Here is a 23,913-nt window from a genome sequence, read left to right as displayed (position 1 = left end):
TTTATAGTAAAGGTATAATCGGAATCGATATTTAGTGTAAACCCATTTGGAAAATGGTACGATGAAATTTATATAAATTTTAAAAAATAAAAAAGAGTATAATTATGGCTATATTATATAGCTGCGGAGATTGTTTGAATGATGATTGTTGTTACCTCATCTCCTTAGACTACATAAACGTTAAGTATAAGTTTTGGTGTTTAAATTACACAAAAAATAATAAATATTATAATGAGTGCAGTTAATATAATAATTGAAGAATATCAACTCAACCCATTTATCTCAATCTCAATCAAAAACAGCCCAAAAGGCTTCTGCCATTGCAACTCTAACTGCTCCTTATCCAATCCCGATTCAAACGCCCTAATGATTATTACGTATTTGGACTCAATCTTCTAAGATACCAATACTTTCATTTATACATTCATGAATATACTGCGTACGTATTCGCCTTATCAGTTAGCATGATGGTTGAGTATAACAACACAAGAATGAGGACGGGGTTCTGCCGCCGTCCATCACATCTTCCGGCCGACGTACTATGGGAAATATTCTCCTACTTGTCCGTCTACGATCTCTACAGAGCCAAATCCATATCCAGAGAGTGGAATTCAATCATCAGCAACTACTACTTCATTCAGACGCACCGCAATCAAACCCCTTGCCTCGGACTACTCGCATCAAGAGCCAACAGCGCGGACAGAGAGTTCCAGTTCTACTACGCCAGGCTCCAGCGGAGAAACACAAACAACAACTGCAACTTTGTCTGTCGTTTAAGGGTGCCATACTCCGACTATGAAGGTTTCACTCAGGTCGTCCATGGCCTCGTGTGTTTCTATTCCGTCGATCGAGTTTCTATCCTCAACGTGTGCACGTTGGAGATGCAGGACCTCCCTCAACCGCCGATCCACGTGAATATCATCAACACGCATTGCTACTTGGGCTTCGATAAATCAAGTAAGGCGTATAAATTGGTCAGACTGACTAGACTCCGCAAACCCCCTACATCGAAATGGTCGGTCGGTCCCGCGTTCGAGATTCTCACGCTCACTACTCCCATCTCTTCGTGCCGATGGAGAGGAAAGGAGAGTGATAAGGACGCCGACATGATCCAGAGTCCAAGTTTTTGCGTTAACGGACACCTGTACTGGATGCACAGCTGTGATTATGATTTTTACCACGGTTGTGCGGTGGTGCTCGATTTGGAACTGGAGACGTTTTATCTTGCTTTCGTCCCACCATCAGATACCTCAAGGATTGCACGTCGTCTGGGGGTCTTCGATGGTTTTAAAATCCACGGCAGCATCACACCTTTGATAGAGGCAGGTGGTGTCTTCTTGACCCTCTACTCCGAAGAGGCGGCCGTCGAGTTTCCGGTGGTATTTCCTGATGAGGTAAGTGAGGGTCGTCGTTACGCGCTGGCGCTGAATCCGCGCACTGGAAACAGGTTACTAGAGAAGGACATAGAGGGGGAGTTTGTGGTGGGGAAGTTTCCTCGGTTTGTAGCTCCTATGGAGAAGAATGAAAAGGCTTCTCACATTGTTTGTCTTCGGGAGAGCCTCACCCCGCTTCAACTTTTACTTAGACCTCAAGATGATCAAATTACGGGTTGAAATTTCTATTTCATATTATATTCTATTTAATATATCTAATTTTTATATTTTTTTAAAGCATAATTATATTCCTATTATACCAGATTTTACTGTAATTACACATAAATTTTTTATGATTTGAAAAATTATATTTAAATTGATTTTCATTTAATAAATAAGTCAAAATTTGTTTATATTAACAAAAAACTTAAAAAATAATTTATATTTACTGACTTATTGCAAATCAAATCAAATTACCCTCATATGTTTTCACACATGTGAAGACGTATATATGTTTTCATTGTTATAAGAGTAGTTTATTTTAAAAAAAAATTATTTGATTTGCTATAAGTCAATAATAAATTGATGGTAAATGTTAATTTTTATTCAAATTCTTTTGTCAATATCAGCAAATTCAATGAATTTTGACTAACGGGTTACTTATTTGTTAGATAGAAGCAAACTTTAAGGGTATTAAAATGTAATTTTTCAAACCGCATGAGGTTTATGTGTAATTACATCAAACCTCAAGAAAAGAGAGTGTAATTATCCCCTTTTTTTTCGTCCAAATCAAATTAGTCGAGTTAAATCAATTACATGACAAGTGATTGATTATTTTTCTCGAATTCTACGTTATCAAATCGTGTTTATGTTGAATAGTGTAGAAGAGAATAAGATTTGCAACAAAAAATCTGATCCTTTTAATTATTAAGTTAAAATATTTGCTTAATTATTTTACATCAACATAATGCACTTCTGAATATACACACTAATTGTGGGGAGGAACCATATAACACTAAATATTGAAATATTAAATAAAGTATAAATACTTTTCAATCAAAATTATAATTTTGATATTATTTATCCATTTGATATAAATTTTTTATTAGTTTGAATTTGCATTCAACTTTCATCTCATGATTTTTTACGATTCAAATTCAGACAAATTCTATATAAGTCAATCGATCTTAACTAATTTAAATTTCTTATGTATTTATAACATCTTGTAAACTATCACTTTGTGGTCAAATTAATTTATTAGAAATTATTTTGGAATTGACATTATGAAAATAAAGATCTTGCATGGGACCAACAATACATAGTGTGAAACTAAAATTACATTTTCAAGATGGGAAATTTATCATTTTAATTCAGTAACTTGTGGGGTGATATAATTATGTAACTTTAAAATTTCAGTAATTTTGGTCATTTTTTGGGTCAATTTTGACTAGAAAATTGGATGTGACATAAACTCAATTAAATTATAATTTTAGCAATGTAATTTGGGGGTTGGCATGTTTAGTCTTGCACAAATTGATTTATATAACTAAAATCGTTAAATTGACCAAAAAAAAAAAGATGATAAAATTGTCAAAACTTTAAAGTTACAGGTCTAAATTGCGAAATCAAGTCGTGCACTGTAGGATCAAAAATGTCAATCTCTCCTAAGTTGTAGTACTAAAATTGCATTCCTCCCTTTAAAGATGTGACAAATATTTGACTAGCTGCATTTGACAGTCATGTGCGGAGCATGTGGTCATCCTGTCAAAAACTTAATAGTAGGACGTTTCTTTGCGTACCAATATTAAATTTTGAGATTAAATTAATTATTAAAAGAGTGTGAGATTAATAATGCGATTAAACTCAAAATAATACTATAAAGAATACATAAACACATGAAATTAAATCAAAGGAAAAGGGGGGAAAACTGAAAATGGAAGTTGATTATATCTTGAGATTTATAATTGAATAGTTATCCCTCTAAAAGAAAATCAAAAAAGAAAAAAGAAAAAAGAAAAGGAAACTTTCCAGGGGATAAGAAAGTATGACTTGAGCAACTCGCTTTTAAATTCTAGATATAGTTTTCAAATTAATATTTCTTGAATACAAATAATAATAATAATAACAACAACAACAATAATGATAGTATATATTTAACTAGCAATGAGTTTTTAAGATTGGCGCAGTTTTGTCCAACATAAAAATGTAGCGGCCCTCGGTAACATAATTTTGCACATAAAATACACGGCACAAAATTCAAAATACGAAAACTAGGAATTAGTTATGATAATATGTCTATCCAAATCGCCAATAATCATATGTTAAAAGTAACGCGGGAACTAACATATATATATATATGTATTATATACAAAAACGATACTCAATGAATCACAATATAAAAAATATTGTTGTCGGATAATTTATGGTTCTCTCATGTCATTTGCGTTCTTCTTTAATTGTTTGTATGAATGTATGTAGTCAAAGATGAATAAAAATGATAATTAAATGGGTAAACTTACCTATAATATAGTTTCTTTTTATCACTAATGCAGTCACAAATCACATTAACATTTTGTGCAAAATAGTTTATATAACTTTGACTAATATCTGAATTATTTAATTTTTCATCACAAAATATTTATTGTGGCAGAACAAACAATCAAGAGAGACTATCACTCATAATAAACTCTCGCACATATATGTCTAATACAATAATCTTATTCCAATAATATATATAGCTTAGGTACATATGTGAATTTACTAATAAATGAAAACTTTAAATAATATGCCACAAAATCTATACATATATTGCTTATAAATTTGACTCTATATATTGTTCAACATTCAAAACAAACTTTATTTGGATTTTGTTTGAACCAATTAATAATTAATATAGAAGTCAACAAAGTTGAACGTAATATAATTGTAAACATTTCATTCCTTTTTGTCAATTTAAAGTGAATGAAACCTCTTTGTAGGTAGACTATTTTATTAAACTTTAGGATTAATCAAATATTAATATCTCAAAAAATAAATTAAATTTATGCAAGCTAATTAATAATAAAGGACTATATATAGAGTGGTTTAAATTATACTTCTTAATTTTGTATTTTATTATTTTTTTCACAAATAAGTTTAGATATTATCTGAACATTATAAAATGATACACCAGAAAAGGAAACGAAGAAACAAGTGAAACAACGTTAAAATTTGAATCCCATGTAATGATTTTTTGCAACATATTTAATTTGGTCCAAACTTTCACAACCAAGTAAGGAAACTAATATGCCAATTTTTGAAATTACAAACTCATTTTGAGTTGTTGCACTTAAAGACTTGAAAGGTATGTCATAATAATCTTAGTAACATCATTTTGACTGGTTTATGAGTCACATTCCAGTAAAATTTACTCATATTGCAATGATTATAATTACAATGCTTTATCCAAAAAAAAAAAAAAAATACAATTGCAATGCACTAATTAAAGTTATGTGCAAAATATGCGTAAAGAACGACTACGTATAAAATATGCGCAAAGTACGACTATGTGCAAGATATGCGCAAAAAATTATCATTAATCTTGGAATAAATTTGCTGGTCAACAAATTTACAGCTCGATAATTCATATACACCCTTTTAGTATCCCGTTCTAAATTTTTGAATAGTAAGAGCATTACAACTCTAAGCCTATCTATTTAGATTTCAATATTCACATACATACTGACTGAATTTACACATTCAGAAAAGGAGATAGAGATATTGCACACTAAATTCCATACTAAAATTGCACTACAACTTTACAGAAAGACAGCTTGCTGTGATTAGATTTCGTGCTGAGTTGTGAATATAAACCCCCCTCTGGTTCATTTCCCCACCACCATCGGAAACCAATCTGCAGTTTTGTTAAATCAAAACATTAACAAAACCTCTTTTGTTATCATCTTTCTCTGCTACTGAAATGGCCACAAACATCAACGTCAACATCAGTTCCCAAGGAGCAAGGGCTGAAGTCCTTGTGATGTACAGAGAATGCATGCACAATCATGCAGCAAGAACCACAATCATGGGCTATATTGTTGATGGTTGTGGTCTATTCGAGGCCAGCACAACAAACAGCACAGTCTGTGCTGCGTGTCATTGCCACCGGAATTTCCACAGGCGAGTGGAGGTGGAGATTCCTCGTGCACAGGCTGAAAATAATGCTGTTTCCCAGCAGCATGGCACAGCAACAGTTCCTGTTCTGCACCCACAGCCACAAGCTCATCAGCAAACATCCACGAGCCGTGCAACTTCTTCTGAACCGACCCCTGTAATTGGTCATCCAGTCCCACAGCAACAGTTTATATACACAAGGCGTGCACGAACTGCTGCACCAATAGGAAGGCAAGCAATGAATCAGCAATTTCAGGGGCCGGAAGAGCCGGTTCAGGAGGCTAGTGGACGACAGACAGAGGAGATAGAGGTGAGCTTGCGTAGAAGAAGGATAACACGTGAACAAAGTGAAAGATTGAGGGTTATTGCAGAGAGCAATGGTTGGAAGATGTTCCGGGAGTATTCTAGAGAAGAAGTTACTCGTATATGTGCAGAGATTGGGATTACTAGAACAGTGATGAAAAGTTGGATCTTCAACCACAGGCGTAGACAAGCAGCAGAAAGCAATGCAGAAGCTAACTAAGATTCATGTAAGACCACAGTGAAGCAATGGGGTTTGGTTTGAAGAACTCTTATTAGGGATTTCATTTCAACTTTCAACTTAGAGTCAATAGTTTTAAGGTTCTTTTTTTTTAAAATGTAACATGTATTTCTTTAATTAGGTTTAAGTATTGACTGATGATCTATCCTCTACCTGTTGTTTATCATTGTGCAAAAAAGTGCCATCATGTTCAATCTCAGACTAAAAAATATTTATGTTCTTGTATTAAAATTTTTTACCCTTTCTTCATTTTCCTATTCTCCAATTCAACTGAAATTAGATCTATTGAAAATACTAGAAATAAGCTAATTTCGGAGGTTCAATTAAAATTACATCTATTAAAATGTTGTTTGGCTAGCTTTCGACAACCAATATTGAAGGTTTTCTCCAGTAACTGACTTGGAAAATATGTGCCAAACATGATTCTGATGAAGATACAAATATATATTATTTTTGTGAAAGAAAGAGATAATGCGCTAAAAACACACAACCAACTTTGCGCATTTCTTGTGCAGCCAAAGAGCTAGATCCTCTGGCTGCAATTTCTTGCCATTTGACGCAACAAATCAGATTTATTTTGAATTCTAGACGTATGGTAGTATCTTTCTTTCCAACACACCACACAAATCACATTATACATTAGACTGACAGAAAGGTCATTTGCTACAGTGTAAAAGGAATGAAAAGGAAAAACGGTTATTCACCAGAGAACAGAAAAGCACAAGACCAGAAAACTGAAGGTAAGCAAAAAACTCAGGGTTAAGGAACAAGATCCAAGTTGCTTTCAACAATATCAAATTATTAACTACTTCAGGATACTATAGTGAACACTACTTCATTTAAGAGTTGAAGTATTTGGGTCATTCAATCAAATCCTGAGAACAAATCATTTCAAGAATAGATTCAGCATACTAATGCAAAATCGTGGCCTGTCCAAATATAATCCTAATCTTGGTTTGGCAGTAGTTTACCATTTGAACCAAAATAGAGGCAATATGAAGTACAAGGATATAAGGTACATCCTCCAGAAACAACAAATACTTACATGACTATGATATGGACATTATGACATGGATAAGGAATTCTCTTTACACTACAATAAAATTATAAATTATGTGATAGTGTTTGTTTTTGGAAAAAAATAGGTCAGTGATATTTTGGTAAAAAGGAAAAAGTTAATTATTCAAATGTATAATACATATATTTTTAGTGCATTTAACATTTAAGTAAACACAAAAAGTATATCGACATTAAACAATCTCAACTTTATGATACTTTAACATGTTATACATTTCGACGTGCCTAATCTACATATTAAAAATATTGGATACACATGTCTATTTTTTTCTTTTCTATTACTTTTCTGGACACATTTTGAAGCATCCAATGTGCATCGGTAAATACAGAGTCAGAAGGAAACCTAAGGAACAAATATATGGAAAGAAAGCAAAACCTGCAACAACAGGATGAGGACTAAGATCTCCAACTGTCGCTACAGCCATAGCATCTGGATCGACAAGCAGCATACAATTGCATGTCAGCAGCAGCATCATGACAAGCAATGAGTGCTGGGCACCAAAAAGTGCAGCTTAATATAGAAGGATGTAAGCATAGGTACAAGTCCTCCTAAGGCATTAACAGCATTTGTCACTGTGACTATTCCAACAAAACCATACAAAGTCAGATATCCATGCTTGGAATTAGAAAAGTGATCTATGCATCAATAAGAAAAACATAACTGATAATTCAAATGATGATAAAATAGGATCCTGATCAGAACAGTGGTGAGATGAAGGCTCGCTCATGTTAGGATGCTCCTATTGTCTGTCAGCATAGATTCTTCTCACAAGACTCATATCCAAAGGCAATTATGCTTCTCAGAAGCACAGACTAACGCTCAAATCCTCCTCATTTCAACAATAGTTTACAAGACCAATAACATGTAGCAACAAGTCTAAGACTCTAAGGAAAAAATAAAATAATAATAAAAAGAAAAAAGTCTAAGACTCTAAGCAGAATATAGTTTTCGCAAATATCCATTCATATTATATTGTATGGGATTGTGAACCAAAAACAAAGCTACAAAATTATGTAACAAATCTCGTAATTATGATCACTACTTAGAGAGATTGACAAAAATAGGATAAAAAGAAGTAACTTTGAATTGATTTAATCATTTAAAAAATAAGAAGGGTCAAACAACATGTAACTGCATGTAAGATTCTTGATGATGGTTGTTGATAAGGTTATTCCAGGAAAACATCACTAGAATAATTTAATCAACTAGCAACCCCTGCAATTTTCTGTCCTATGTTCTTTAGCTTGCAGCAACATGGTTTTCTAAGCATGACATGAGAAAGGATGCATACTATGATGAACTCCATCAATTGTAATGATTAAAGATGACTAAGAAATAACGACAACTGGTTAAGGGAAGCAACCAAAGTAGATGAGTTCAATAAATGCTTCTTATCACAAACTTTTGGCATTTGGTGGTAACAATGAAATTAAATATCTGATGCTTTTAAACTTGTTATTAAATAAATGACCACAGCACAGCTGAAACAATGATGGTGCTAACAAGATGATAAAAGTTTAATATGAGACAATTGATCATAATAATCAATATGTTTTACCAATCACAGAAGTCATCAACAAACTTCGATTTAATTTTCCCGTCAATAAATATATTTCGGCCAACACAAGTTCGCCTTAACCTATATCAGTATCTCCAACAAACAACATTCTAAATAAAGAATTCTTCAAACATAAGTCTAGGATTTTCAACTTGAAATGATACAAATGGCATATAAAGAATATTAACATAAGTATAAATATTTATTATTGGAAAGAAATAATTGAAATCTTATAAAAGCAACATTTAGACTTTACCAAATCTCAAGTTTTTACTTGGAATGTTAGGAAGATGCATTTATATGAAAGCTTGGATAGGTACTTAGTATGTTTCAATCATTAGTTCATGTTCTTGTTACTTCATTAATTTGACGCGGATTTCCGTTATTTCTAGCAATTTAGTTAACTCAAGCATATTTCATTACTTCCAAGTCCACGTGTTTGTATATGAACAAGTGTGGGTCGGTTATGTCAAAAATTAATAAGTTCCTTTGTTGAACTTGAATTCACATCATGAATTATGTAAGTTGAGTTATAACCATCCGAGCAATATGTTTCTTTGTTGGATTCCATTCCTTAGTGGAGTAGGAACTATCTAAGAGCCGACGGTGGTCAACAATATCCATAATCTGAAGAGATCGTCATACTCAATAGATTGATATATGATACAGATTAATTGTCATTTGATGAGTGACTGAGAACACAAAGGTATATAATTAAGCCCAAAAACAAGGCGGCTTCATAGATGAAGCTCTTCCAATAATCCTTTTGACAAGTTCCCGAAATGCCAAAACCTAAATTTAATGGCAATCATACACAAACTTTACACTTTCACCAGGGATAGAACTAAACAATCTGTCAAACAATCACATCGTAGCAGTCACAACTGTGAACCGACTTGTTCATACTCAAGAAATCACTAAACTTTCACACATCCTCACATAGTCCATGGTTGACAAAACAAGCCTATCATTCATCAATTCAGATATTCCAGGCCATGATAAATCTCAAATGACGGAACTAGAGTTAGGCCTCCTTACTAACATTCCGGAGGGTAATTTCTTGATCAAAACCCTAACACACAATAAGTATATTCATAAACAACACATCTTCCAACTATTACTCAAAACCCTAACACAAAAATTAAATACATTCATAAACAAAACATCTCCCAACTATTACTCAATATTGATATCCAATACTACCAATCACATCAACTAATACTGTGGGAAATCAAAGTTAACACTTGAATAGAAAACGGAATCATGTATACGCATATGATAAATCAATGCGAAACTTTTAGATTCCAAAAACACACGAATCTCGTGAACAGGATCGAGAACAAAAGAGGAGATATACCAAACCACAGATTTGTAACAAGAATCAACTTCAACAAGACCGATAGATCGTTTCTTGAGCTTTGAATATTGGGGTTTGAATAGCAGAAAAACACAACACGGCAGATGGCCTATCAATTATCATGCTTAATTTCCTCAATCAGAACAGCCCACCGACCAGATAATTAGTCCACCCTAGTTTATTTTGAAATAAATATTTTTTTTAAATAATTATATTATTTAAATTTATGAATTTATAATTATTATAAATTAAAGTTAAATTTCAAAACTAACATTAAATTGAGGTTGGTAAAAATTAAAATTATATTTAATTAACATAATAAATAATTAAATGCAAAATTTTTCAGATAGTATAATCTATACTATTACAAAGAAAATAAGTGTTGTACAGAAAATGTGTCATGTTTTATACCGCAATATTATTTTTTTATGATCCAAAAGTACTTCAACTAATAAAATAACTGGTTTATTTAACCTGTCAAGTTTTATGTTGATATTTTTTATGTATTTTATTCTTATTTTATGATAATATATCTTAAAAAATGTGAAATATTATTTATTATACACACGAAAAAATGACGTGCCACAACGATTAATACACGAAATAATAACCAATAATTAATTAAAGACTAGTATATGTGGCACGATCAAATGTATGTGCATAATTAATTTAATTTTTTAAAATTAATAATTATTTATAAATGTATTAATTAGAAATTTGAAAATAAATATTAAAAAGAAGAGACAATATTGAAAAATTTGGATTGTTCTTGTAAAAAATTTGGATTGTTCTTGTAAAAAATAAAAAAATAACTTTGACGGAAGCTGATTTGAGTTAATATTTAGGGCGTCATGCAAAATTAGATATATAAAAATAATGTAACATGAGAAAAATAATAATAGTGAATTATTATTATTATTATAATTATAAAAATTGCCTTTATATTCCGATGAAAATATTCTAATCTGAATAAAATTATATCCATATGATGCATACTAAGTTTTTTGCTATACCACAATATCGCAGAATCTTTAAGGAAAATCATAAGATCAATGAGGACTAACACTACAAAATAGAGATTATTACCTAATGCTTAATGTAAGTTTAAAATAACTTAAAAATCGAGAGTGCGAAATGTAAGTTTAGAGTGCAAAGCATGATAGTTATTATATTTTCGTATGGAGTGCAAAATGTAAACCAATAGAAAATAATGAAAATAAGTGGAGTTTGTGAGTGAGGTTTAATATTATCAAATGACTGTACAGATCTCTATTTATAGGCGTGTATAGAGTAGGATGCCGGGGTATTGTAGATACACAGTTGGAAAGCCCATTGAGATGGCTATTATTAAAAAAAAATCGTTTGTAATTCAAATAAATATGACTGTTTTACCAAGTCATACTGGTTTGCCTGAAATATCCAAAAATCAGTTACTCGTGGATTTCTAGCTCATTTGCCATCAATCTATTAGGAGCACTTAGAGATATTTTAAGGTGATGTACCCTGATGTAATATGCCCGTCTAGTTATATGATGACGTGTCCAGTTGGAATTGACTTATTTATTGGGCTTGTCAATTAATAAAGTAGGAAGTAAGCTTATCGATCTTGTCTCCCTACTGATGGGCAAGCTAAGCTCGTATCCAACTGAGTTGTTTCGCCTTTCTTGTGGGCCCAATCAAAGAGTTTTAGGAGGCATATATATGTATTTTATTATTAAGAGAAAGTGTCTCTCTTCTCAACCTCTTTATTATCTGTGTTCCCAACTTTCACACCTATTTTTCATTCAATTTTTTTTCCTCAATAATTTTTTATATTTTTATTTATCCAATTGAGATAGTTTTTTAAAAATATATATATATATTTTTAAATTTTAAAAATTAATTGTGCACACACATTTAAATATGCCACGTATTACTAAATTATTATTATTCGGGTTTCCCCAAATCGCATTGAGTAATAAATTAAGAACATTGTGGAAAAAGAATTATAACATCAATAATTTTAATAATTGATACAACCAATAATAATAAAATACTAATATATATAGCACATTCAAATATCCGAGCACAACCAATTTAAAATTTTAGAAGTAAATATTTTTTAAAAATATACTAATCAAATAAATGAAAAAAATATTAAAATATAAGATACAAAAATAATATTATCCCTTAATAATAAAGTATAGATCTGGGTATGGATAGATAAATCAGTAATTAAATTTGATAATATTTTACAATTTATCATTAATATACTATTAAACTAAATAATTAATCAATATTGAAATAAATTAATATTGAAATAATTATCCGGAAACAGTGCTTCTGGTTCTTCGAGGCCAGGGGTAATTTAGTAAATGAAGATTGAAACTTCCCTCGGCCTCAGGCTTAGGGTTTATGCCGCATCTCAGACAGTATAAAGTTATACTTCTGCTCAGCTTCACTTCCACCACCACTTTAACCGCTCTGCTAAGTATCGCCGCCGCCGCTCTACTTTCTGGTGCATTGTCACTTCAGCATTTTACTTGGTTCAATAAGTAATTATTCGTTTATTGTATTGATATGGAATTGTTTTCGAACGAGTTGAATGTTTCGATTCTTGCTTGGAATTGCTTTACCTGGTCAGGTTGTATAACGAATTGAATTGCTCCAAGTTTGTATCCACCTAAGGAGTTGTTTCAGTGATTCTGCATATGATGTTTTCGATTATTGTTATATTGGTCTTGGAATCTTTTAGTATAAAATATTGTGCTGTTTCAAAGATGGAGGTTTATTGTGTTTTTCTGATTTTCTTTTAACAAGTATGGGAAATAAGGAACTTTTGTGATTTGGCGTAGTGTTTTTCTTCTCTTACTTTTGCTGATTGTGTTGGTTGTTCGCTCGTGCCAACAGGTTAGAAGATCCGGAGAAGGAAAATGTCAGGGTAATTTGAAATTCTGAACTTTTAAGGATTTGTAGTTGTAACTTCTTGCCTAATTCATACACAGAAATGTCCTACTTTCTGCATGAGTTGTAATATGGATGCAAAAGAGCATGACTGTTTTTCGGTTAGACTGAAATTCGGTAATTTTCATGTACATCTATACTGCTGTTATCTCTTTTGGTTAGACCTATTGGATTGCTTTCCAGGGTGTGCATTTTAAGTCCTGGAAGTTGGATTTGGTGTTGTTGCATGATTTATCCAAGTTAGATTGGCTTCCCGTCTTACTGCATCCCTTGCACTATCATTTCAATGATTGGCTCTTCCCCTTTTTGGTCTGTTTTAGAGAAAAACAAGTTTATGAATTTTTGAGGTTTGAGGTTTCCATCATTACCAGTATATTTTGTCAACATATTGTTGTTTTTATTTTACCTCTGCTGCTGGATGATTCTACTATCCTCTTTGAAGATCTGCCTGATATCATTCAGTACCCACACGTACACTTTTTCTGTAAGTTGCTTGAGGATATGTGGCCAATCTATCATTCAATGAGTCTCATCTGGCAGCATTCGTTTTGCTGTGCAGTGATAACCATCTCCACCTAATTTCCTTCTGAAGGGCTAAGCAAATGTGGAAAGTATTGATAATTTTCATACTTGGGTTGGTTCGACTCTTTTCCCAGTTTTTTCACGAGCTTCCTAATTCACTGTTTTCTTTTGGCCTCTTACAGTGAGGATGCTGCTGTTGCAGAGGCTCCAGCACCAGCTCCAGCTCTGGGAGAGCCTATGGATATCATGACTGCATTGCAGCTGGTATTGAGAAAGTCAAGGGCTCATGGTGGGCTTGCTCGAGGGCTCCATGAGGCTGCTAAGGTTATTGAGAAGCATGCAGCTCAGCTCTGTGTTTTGGCAGAGGACTGTGACCAAGCAGATTATGTTAAATTGGTGAAAGCCCTGTGTGCTGACCATAATGTCAGCTTGATCACAGTGCCTAGTGCTAAAACTTTAGGCGAGTGGGCTGGAGTAAGTGACTACTGTGTCCCTTTTCTTAAATTTTCTATGTTTTGCTTTTCCAGAATTGAGATATTGTCTATCTCCTCTGTTGTTGGAAGACCAAATTTCAGTAAGTCGGAAAGGCTTGCGGGGTGGGCTAATGGGGCTGAAGTTTGGCTCTTTGGCACTTAATACTATGCCTCAGAGATGAATGGAGCTCCCTATATTAGAGTATATTCCTTCAGTTGAATTTGGTTAGGTGTCTTCTATGCCTACCTGAACATCTGAGGAGGAAACATAAGTCTAATGATTTTCTTACCTATTTTAAGTAAATACTCTGAGGCAGTTTTGATTGGTCTTCAAGAAAAGATTAGAGGGCATTAAGGGCCAGATGAGAGTTAGAGGGTCCAACTATTCTCTATTGCATCCAAAGGATGATCTTGGGTTTAAATATCTCACGACGGTCGTCTGAGACACCTTGAGTGTCATGCTGATGTTATAATCCAATATTTCTGATGGTTACTTCCCTCAGCACGTGCATTCTTGATTCCAGTAACAATCATGTTTCTGCTACCTAATATATTCTACCCCTACTTAATGCAAATTTATTTTTGATTGTCTGAGATAGTAATTGTTTTTCTTTCATCAGTTTGCTTAAAGACCTCATATTTGTCACTATATTGTTTGCATTCAGCTCTGTAAAATTGATTCTGAAGGAAAAGCAAGAAAGGTGGTTGGTTGCTCCTGTGTTGTTGTGAAGGTATTGGCTAGAGATTTATGTGAATTGTATAATTTCATCCTTTCGATTCCTCCTTTAAAGAACCATAGGAAGTTAATCATGGTTATGATTTAATCATCTTGCAGGATTATGGAGAAGAAAGCGAGGGCCTTAACATAGTTCAGGAATATGTGAAATCCCACTAGAGATGGGTTGAGGACGAAGTCCCTTTTTTATAGAAAGAGCCTTTTTCTGAATTTGATCTACTTTGGTAGCCTCATTTTTCCCTATGTTAGTTTAGAACTCTTTCCAAGTCATTTAGAGGGTTGAAAGATTGGGAAAATATATTTATTTGCTATTTTCTGAAACTTCCAACTCTTGGAACTATTTTTCATCCTCTTTCCTTTATCGTTCATCTCCTACTGCTCTCATTTGATTGGCTCTTGAGCTTGCTTTTATATCAAGTCAAATTGTCGCACTTTGCCAGTTCGCCCCCGGAGTGGATACAAGGGCAATCACTGTTGTACAAATCTATTGTTTCATCTACTATGAGGGTCAATTTCCTACCAAGAAAAATAAGGACATTAGAACTAGAATCGACCTCTGAAACATTTTCGTATAACCCACATGTTACTTTCTCTTCAATTATTCTTGGAGACTAGCTGATTAACATTGTCTTTGTCGTTCTCCCATGGAATAAAAATTGAAAGATCAAGGGCAATAAGGAAAATTTCGGTCAATGAAGATGCGAATATCAAGTGGCAATGGTAGGATGGACAAAATAGTAATTTCACCCTTGTTATTACGGTAAACAAATCCCTGCAATGGGGTAAAAGATATTCCTTAAGCTGAATTAAAATCTAGAAAAAGAGTGATTTATTGTTCTTGCATCAAAAGCAAGAAATCCAGAACACTGTCTGTCTTGTGTCTCATTTATAACCACATCACCTACATATTTACTGTTGAAATAATATGTTGTTACACCCAACAACTTCTTCAACTTGGAGGTTCAAAAAGTAGTAGTCCAAGAACACGTACAACACCCCAACTCCAATGAAATTTATCTGCTTTTGGACAACATGGTGAAATGAAATATGTAATACATGCTGGTCCTGGAAACACACCCCTTCCCCTCCATTCATGATGTCTGACAATGACCCATCAACACTCCCTGAAACTGAAACCCTCTAGTACATGGTACGATTCAATACCACTCCAACGTGAAAACCCAACCCCACTTTTCACTTTTACCGTCCGCCATTCATGGAATGAATATAAAAAGAATTACTCCAAAAGTTTACTTTGGAACACTAATTTTACAAGTGTTGGTCGGAAATTCTATTGACAATTTGTTAATATTAATGAAGAAAATATGGAGAGGTGAAAAGGGGGAAAGAAAGTCAAGGTGGGGTACAGAACAAAATGAGAATCAACATTGAGGTTAAAAATTTACTGGTGAATTTAAGTTATGTTGGGATGGAGTTGAGAGGTTTCAGTACAAAGAAAAAGGGGTCTGACCAATCGAAAACTGGGTTTTACTCGAAAAAGGAAGTCCATGTGGGGGCTTTTAATAATACTAATTTTTTGCTGACATTTGTGTCAGCATTTAATAATTTATTTTTTGTTGTTTTAATTTTGATTTTTGAAAGTTTGTAGGGTCGTTGGTTTGTAAGAAAACAGTGGAATATGGAATGGAAGGGTCCCTTTCTCAGTTTCTTTTCTTTTTTTTTTTTAAATTATTATTTATCATTACAGGGAAGGGAAAAACTGAAAAGGGAGTGGGGATTCATAATTTCATATCATATGATGTTTGAACAGTGAATCTACTGTCCTTTTTTGCTGCCCACAAATTATGAACTCCCACCACCAAATCAATTCAATCTTTTCTTTTAAATAAAATGGAGGATATATATATATATATATATATTTGCACACGTACTATGTATCTATTAATTGAGACAAAAGATGTAACTATTTACATATTCGAACAAATATAAAATGGGAGGGTTGAAATTGAGCAATTGTCGCGTCTATTGAATTTCTTATAATTTGGATATGCTATTTTGGGGTCAATCTATTAGGAATAGGACTACATAGTTATGGTTCATTAACATTAACATCTAATTGAATTCAAAAAGGGTTTAGTATAATCCACAATTGACACTAGAATAAATGTTTCAATCATAGCTAAAATCGTAATAAATATTGAGTTTGCAGTTAAAACTTAAATTTTCGTCTTGATTTTTTTTTTTTTTTTTTGTCATAGAAGATAGCATTGATTTGTCTTAATTATTAAGCGGCAGTCATTTACAATATAAAGAATAGTCATTTTTTTCTTTTTTGTAGTGTAATATATATGGTTGCAGGAAGAAAATTGAACCAATAGAAAAACAATAATAATACCAAACAAGTCTAACTAATTTACATAGGACTATATATATATGTATGTATATTATAATAACATAATTATTATGTATTTGATCATCATATAAAGGTCAAAAACCGTATAATCTTATGTGGGCCGGGTCAAATTGGTCCTAGTTCCTACCTAACCCAACCTCCAATCATAATTAAATAGGCCCTCTTATGTTTTATTTACCCATTCCCTTTTTCTTCCAAACCAACCCTAAAATTCAATAAGTATAAAAAATATATACATAATTGATCATGGTATGGTCATGGCAAATATGTAGCTACGGGTGGCAACGAGTCGAGCTCAACCAGTTCGATTGATTTCTTTGCATTTCAAAATAAATGATTATGTTGTAGTGTGTATATATATATATATATATATTTATTTTCTTCCATGACCTCAATTAATTTATTAAAGACCAAACAGAGTGGAATAGTTCCATTTTCCGAAAATTAAAAATAAAAAAAAATCATTTTGAGTGTTAAAAGATAATGTTTTATTAATTAAATAAATTGAATATTGTTTATTTGTATGATTGGAGATGAGGATGTGGGGCTGATTTTTGTGTGGTTATTTTTTTTTTTTTTTTAATTCATCATAACTCTGATGATTATCTGTAGGAATGATGAATGGCCAAATATTTAACAAGGAAAGTGGGTCCATGTGAGCTGATTGTTGCTGATAATTAATTATATATGTTCATGCTTATATTGGTTTCAATTTTCTATAGTAGGTGGACATGATTAGATTATATCAAATTTGATTATGATCATACATATATATATATAATTGGACAAAACTGTCCTTTTCCATCTGTTTGAATTACATGATGGGATATGTCTCCTTTGGACTCATCATCAACATACAAGAAAATTTCTTTGATCCAATCAACTAATTAATTATTATTATATATATATATTCTTTAATTTATAAATAAATATTACTCCAAAAAATATAATATTAATTCATTACAAAAAAAAATTAATTATATTTTATTCTATAAATCACTGCGGCTTAAAAACCATTGTAAATCAAGGAATATTTTACACAATTCTTGTTACGAAAATCTCTATTGCCGGCACATTTTATGCATATTTATGGTAATTATTTTGATTATTATGACCCTTTTTTTAAAAAAAAATTACTAATTATATTATCTAGTGAATCTTTTTTCCTATATTATGACAAAAGTGTATTGAAGTTTGGTACCTATAATTGTTGTATTTAATTTGATTATATCTGAGTTAAATGCTACCAAAATTGAGGGAAAATTGGGTGAATTAAGTATAGTTTCAAGTGGTGGAAAAGTGTAAGATGTGCTTCTAATTGGTGACAAAAGCCAACTTTAGCACTTTTAGTAGTTTTATTGGTGGCTGATTATTATTATTCATTAGTTGTTCAACCTAACACAAACACAAATTGGAATCATTGATGAACTAAATTTTAAAAGGTAATAATTGGGTCTTGTTGGTGGTAGCTGATTACTTGTTATTCAACTTGTCAAGAACCCTTTTTTTTTCATTAAAAAAAATAATAGTTAGAACAGTAAAATGTCTAAACATACTGGGGTTTATAAGTTTACGCGTAGATCTTGGCCGATATGGCTCAACCCTAATTCAAACACTGAATGTACACATGACCAAGATTTTAAAACCCACTCCGATTTGGATGATCGGACCGTTCGAACCGTCGATCGGATCACAAATGGGTAGGTTGAAAAAATTAAGTTTGATATTGCACCTTAATCTCTTTGATTTTTAGGTTACGAGCAGTTTAAAGATCCAGGATGTGCAACAAGATGAAAATCAGATAGAATTTTTAAGGTAATCTGATTATCACTGCTTCAGAAACAAAATATAATCGTCAATGGATAATATTTTCTGAAAAGTTTAGTATGAATTTTTCTTCAAATCCACAAGTTTACTGACCTAATTCACCAATCTTTAAGTTCAAGGAAATGTTTTGAAAAAATTGCTTTAGTCCATAATGCAATCACCTAATACATATATATATATAATAGAAAAAAGAGCTCTGCAATCAGCTAAAATCATTAATAAATTGATGAATGAATATATATGACCAAATTAGATTCTATATATCAATTATGTAAAAAAGAATAGCCATAATATATATATATATATATATCCAACTTAGATCTAAATAATAAATAAATTAGTGAAATGAATAAGTGCATTTCAAGAAAATCAGCACTTAAATTCATGTCCCACAAAAAATAGAAAACTTCCAAAAAGACATGAACAAGTGCACTTTGGTCGTCTTTTAGCCAATTTTGCTCCCAAAATTAATTAAATTGCACGAGAAAAAAGGAATTAAAATTAAACAAAAAAGAATATGTTATTTATATTTATATACAATTTTTTTTCCAAAAAAAAAAAAAAAAGTGTGGGGTTGAGTTGGGATGAGCTGTCGTACAGTGTGCATTAGATGCTTTATCTGATGCTTACCTGCACAGCCCATCTGCCACCCAGCAATCAGCATACCCTAAAATTAAATAAAAACAATTGTTTTTTGTCCAACTATTCTAACATAAACTTAAATATAAATATACATTTCATTTCCACTTTGTTGCAAATATATATACAGAGATCAATTTTATTATAATATAAGGGCTAAACTGATAAATATATAAATCAGTGATTGATGGATATAATGTCCCACAAAACATATTCATTTAAATAAGAATATATGAAGTCCATATGTTAATTCCTTCTTTTTAATTAAATCAACTGAGTATAAATACAATTTAATTTTATGATAAAAATTAGCTCAGATTGGAATCCGCTAAAAATTCAAGTTAAAATCAGACGACCAGCACAATGCAAACATCGCGCATGTGATTAGCGTATATATGGTTTAAATTATGTAATCAATCACATAACAATACAATAATATGTCGATCAAATTAGATTTTTTTTTTTTTTGTGGGTGTGCGTGAAAAGTAGATATATATTATGGGTAAGAGGAGTAGGATGATGATGAGGGAAATTATAGTTTAGATTAAATTTGAATCGATTATATGGTAAGTATAATAACTTATTATGTGATTGATGTACAATTTTGAAAAAGATAATTAATCACAGAATAAATTTATTATATATATATATTTTAAATTTAATATAAATAAGAAAAATTAAGGTGGATGATGTTGGGTAATTGTGAAATTTGAGGAGATGGGATGTTAATGTTGTTGCAGGGCGACATTAATATGAGTGTGGGTGTGGGTGTGAGTGTGAGTGTATTATGATGATGAGTGTGTAATGAGTGGGAGATGTTTGAGGTGTATTAATTAAGGTTTGAGTGGTGAGTGAATGAGACAGTAGATGAGTATTACATTACATATTTGGTAAAAACAAAGCCAATTTTTCACATTCCTTTTACAATACCCCACGAGTGCTCCCCTTCCTTCTCTCTTTTTTCCTGTTTCTTACACACCTACACTACTACTACTACTACTACTACTACTACTTTCTTTGTTTCCAAAACCCCCCACCCCCACCCCCACCCCACCTGCGTGTATGTATATGTATGTATATATTATATTATATGATAGATAGAGAGAGATACAAAGACAAGAGTCAATTAGAGGATGTAAAAGTACCCCACAAAAAAAACTCTCAAACTCTTAGTTTAGGTCCCTGCAAGATTTTCAAGCCCTCTCTCTCTCTTGATTTTCTTGGGTTCTAGAGAGAGAAAAGAGAAGAGGAAATGGGGTTGGGGTTGATGAATGATGAGAAGAGCAAAAAGGAAACAAGAAAATATCATCAAACCCTTTGAGGTGAGGTGAGGTGAGGTGAAGTGAAGTTGAACCCACCAACAAAATTCTTTTCTTGATTACCCCACATGGAACTCACTGATTCTTCTTCACATACCAATAAACAACAATCCTCCTCCACCACCTCCTCCTCCTCTTCCACCATTCCCGCCACCACCACCTCCTCCTCCTCTCAGCCTTATCATCTTACTCCTCCCCACCTCCTCCACCGTCTCCATGGCCGATCCCCCCCATTCATCTCCCCCCTCCATACACCATCTCTTCCTCCTCCCACTGCTTCTTCACCACCCTCCGCTTCTCAACAGCTCGTCGACGCCTCCCTGGCCATCGCCACCAGATCGGAAACCCTAATTGACCACCCCACCACCTCCAAGAGACCGCCCCAACAAGTACAAGCTGCGCCTCAGGGAGAACAGCAGCAACAACCCCAACAGCCGCCCAAAAGATCCACCAAGGACCGCCACACCAAAGTCGACGGCCGCGGCCGGCGCATCCGCATGCCGGCCGCTTGTGCGGCTAGGGTTTTTCAGCTGACCCGAGAATTAGGCCATAAGTCCGACGGAGAAACAATTGAGTGGCTGTTACAGCAAGCCGAGCCGGCCATCATCGCCGCCACGGGTACCGGCACGATTCCGGCGAATTTCTCCACCCTTAACATCTCTCTCAGAAGCAGCGGTTCCAGTCTCTCGGCTCCGCCGTCAAAATCCGCGCCGCATTCATTCCATAGCGCGCTGGGGTTAGCCCACCATCCTTACGAGGAGAATTTCTCACATATGTTAGGGTTTCACCACCACCAACAGCAGCAGCAGCCGCCGCCTCATCTTTTACAAGCCGCTCAGATTACTGACACCTTAGCGGCGGGAGGAAGCAGCGGCGGACAGGAGGAGACGGAGAACTACTTGCGGAAGAGATATAGAGAAGACTTGTTCAAAGAAGAAGGCGCCAACAATTCTCAAGCCGAAGGCCCCAGCAGCTCGCCTTCAAACAAGCAATTCAAGTCCCAAAACAGCTTGCAAAATTTGCAGAAACCCCAAGACTCGGCGGGCCAATCTCCGGGAAGCCTAATGAGGCACGCGAACATGATGCCAGCCGCCGCCATGTGGGCCGTGACGCCGGCACCCACCAGTGGTGCCAGCGGCAGCACATTCTGGATGCTCCCCATGACCGCAGCGGCCGGCGGCGGCAACAGCGCTCAAACACTAGCAGCAGCCTCGTCTACGGGCCCATCGGAGGCAGCCCAGATGTGGCCTTTCGCCACCGCGCACGGCGTCGGAAACACCCTGCAGGCACCGCTGCATTTCATGCCGAGATTTAACTATCCAGGGAATCTTGAATTTCAAGGCGGAAGAGCCAACCCACTGCAGTTAGGATCAATTCTGATGCAGCAGCAACAGCAACCGCAGCAGCCCTCTCAGCATCTGGGATTAGGAGTTAATCCGGCGGAGTCGAACCTGGGAATGCTGGCAGCCATTAACGCATATTCAAGAACTGGTCTGAGCATGAACTCAGAAAACGTTGAGCAGCAGCACCAGCCTCAAGCTACAGACAGCGACGATGATGGCGGCCAAAACAGTTCTCAGTAATACATACGATGATCGATACACACACATATATATCCGAGGTCAGACATTATCATGATTAATCATCCCAAGAATCTCATTAATTCCAATGAAAATTCAAATTATTTGGATTAATTAATATATAAGTGGGCAAAGAGAGCATCATCAGAACCCATTGAAGATTGCAGCTGCATCAGATTTGAAGACGGTGAATTTCTGAAGGAAGGAAGACAATGGATGGATTTCAAGAGGGGAAGAAGACAGAGGTATTCATCAGTTTCAGATTTTGGAATTTTCTATTGTGATGATTTCTTGTTAGTAATATTGTATTATTATTATTATTATTTTTTTCTTTTTCTTTTTGGTTGTGGGGTGGAATCTTAAATATTTGTGTAGATTGATGTGAAGAATTTGAAATTGTAATTTGGTAGTTTGGTCCGAAGGGACATGACATGATGATGATGATGAGTGAGAGAGATTTGTATAGGAGGGGGGAATTAATGCTTTGTGTTACTACTTATTACAATCAACCCTTGTTTTTTTATTATTTTTTTTCCATCCAAGAAAAATATATTATTATTAAGTAGAAATGATTTGCTCGTAAAGTGTGTGTTGTTGATAGTACTGTTTTTCTGTATATCCTGCAAAATTTTCAGACTTTTTGTTATAAAGTATTTTTTATTTAATTTATATATGCAAGTATATGGATGATATGAATTTTATGTATGTATATATTAAATTTGTATTAGTCCCTTAATTATATACATATAAATTAAATTGATGGTTCAGATATTTTATTTTAATATTTTTTACGTCCCATTTGGTATATATATGTATATAATTCGTGCAACGAATATATGTTAAGTTTATAAATTATTTTCTTTAATATACACTACAATTTGTATAAATACACACATGATATATAGTGAAGATAAGAAATTATAACACAAAATTGGAATGAAAATATATAGAATTTTGAATTAACAGTTGGAACGTTTTGTATATATGGAAAGAGAAATTTCAATTCACTTCCTTTGAATGTCACAATTGTTTTTGTCTCCATATTACAATCACATGCACATTTTCACACATGTCTTGTATATGTAACACATAAAATGTTGCACTTTTCGGAGTAGAATAGAACCAAAGTGAATAATTTAGATTTGGAATCAGGACCTCTATTTTTTAATAAGAGAATTTAATTAAATATTGATGGCAAAATGTGTATTACAAATTATTTGGAGTGGATATGTGGAATACAATAGAGACGAAACACCAAATTAACGATTAAAAATGTGTATTAACTCGATCATAACAAATACAATTATCGCTATGTTTGTATATGTAATTATTATCAATTCGACTCGTATCAAAATTTGCTTGGCTATTATGTGTTTTAGAATTACGTTGTGTCAAAAAAATCACGATATGTATCTTTAGTGATAGTTTTAAAATTATTATT

The 23,913-nt window shown here is 33.5% G+C and overlaps 2 protein-coding genes and 1 long non-coding RNA gene across 7 annotated transcripts; 2 read left to right on the top strand and 1 right to left on the bottom strand.

Annotated features, from left to right (window-relative positions):
• Positions 5,606-10,203, bottom strand: LOC105169111. 3 transcript variants are annotated; one of them, XR_848382.2, is made up of 3 exons: positions 10,060-10,203; positions 7,520-7,722; positions 5,606-5,737 (listed from the first exon to the last, which is right to left on the bottom strand). It is a non-coding gene; the product is annotated as an uncharacterized LOC105169111 (long non-coding RNA). The 3 variants fall into 3 exon arrangements; XR_848383.2 differs by having other exon boundaries at positions 5,611-5,740; XR_848384.2 differs by having other exon boundaries at positions 5,673-5,806.
• Positions 12,428-15,146, top strand: LOC105169110 (40S ribosomal protein S12-like). Of its 3 annotated transcripts, none has more exons than XM_011089405.2 (5): positions 12,428-12,556; positions 12,949-12,979; positions 13,707-13,998; positions 14,663-14,728; positions 14,833-15,146. In XM_011089405.2, exons 2-5 carry the CDS (start codon positions 12,972-12,974, stop codon positions 14,890-14,892), a joined length of 426 nt encoding a protein of 141 aa, XP_011087707.1. In that variant the 5' UTR covers positions 12,428-12,556; positions 12,949-12,971; the 3' UTR covers positions 14,893-15,146. The 3 variants fall into 3 exon arrangements, with proteins under 3 accessions (XP_011087707.1, XP_011087708.1, XP_020551233.1); XM_011089406.2 differs by having other exon boundaries at positions 12,453-12,593; XM_020695574.1 differs by lacking the exons at positions 12,428-12,556; positions 12,949-12,979 and adding an exon at positions 13,590-13,609.
• On the top strand, positions 20,673-22,995 carry LOC105169109 (transcription factor TCP8). The gene has a single exon (XM_011089404.2). It carries the CDS (start codon positions 20,961-20,963, stop codon positions 22,473-22,475), a length of 1,515 nt encoding a protein of 504 aa, XP_011087706.1. The 5' UTR covers positions 20,673-20,960; the 3' UTR covers positions 22,476-22,995.

Source organism: Sesamum indicum, linkage group LG8, assembly GCF_000512975.1.
Source record: "Sesamum indicum cultivar Zhongzhi No. 13 linkage group LG8, S_indicum_v1.0, whole genome shotgun sequence".
NCBI lineage: Eukaryota > Viridiplantae > Streptophyta > Magnoliopsida > Lamiales > Pedaliaceae > Sesamum > Sesamum indicum.
Note: the sequence above shows the minus strand (reverse complement) of the source record. Positions and strands in the feature narration are given on the sequence as shown.

Excerpts from the sequence above, each read along its gene's own strand:
- LOC105169110 (XM_011089405.2), top strand. Across the intron at positions 13,999-14,662 it reads CTTTAGGCGAGTGGGCTGGA|CTCTGTAAAATTGATTCTGA; the intron begins GTAAGTGACTAC and ends GTTTGCATTCAG. Across the intron at positions 14,729-14,832 it reads GCTCCTGTGTTGTTGTGAAG|GATTATGGAGAAGAAAGCGA; the intron begins GTATTGGCTAGA and ends ATCATCTTGCAG.
- LOC105169109 (XM_011089404.2), top strand. The coding sequence starts at position 20,961 with ATGGAACTCACTGATTCTTCTTCACATACCAATAAACAACAATCCTCC.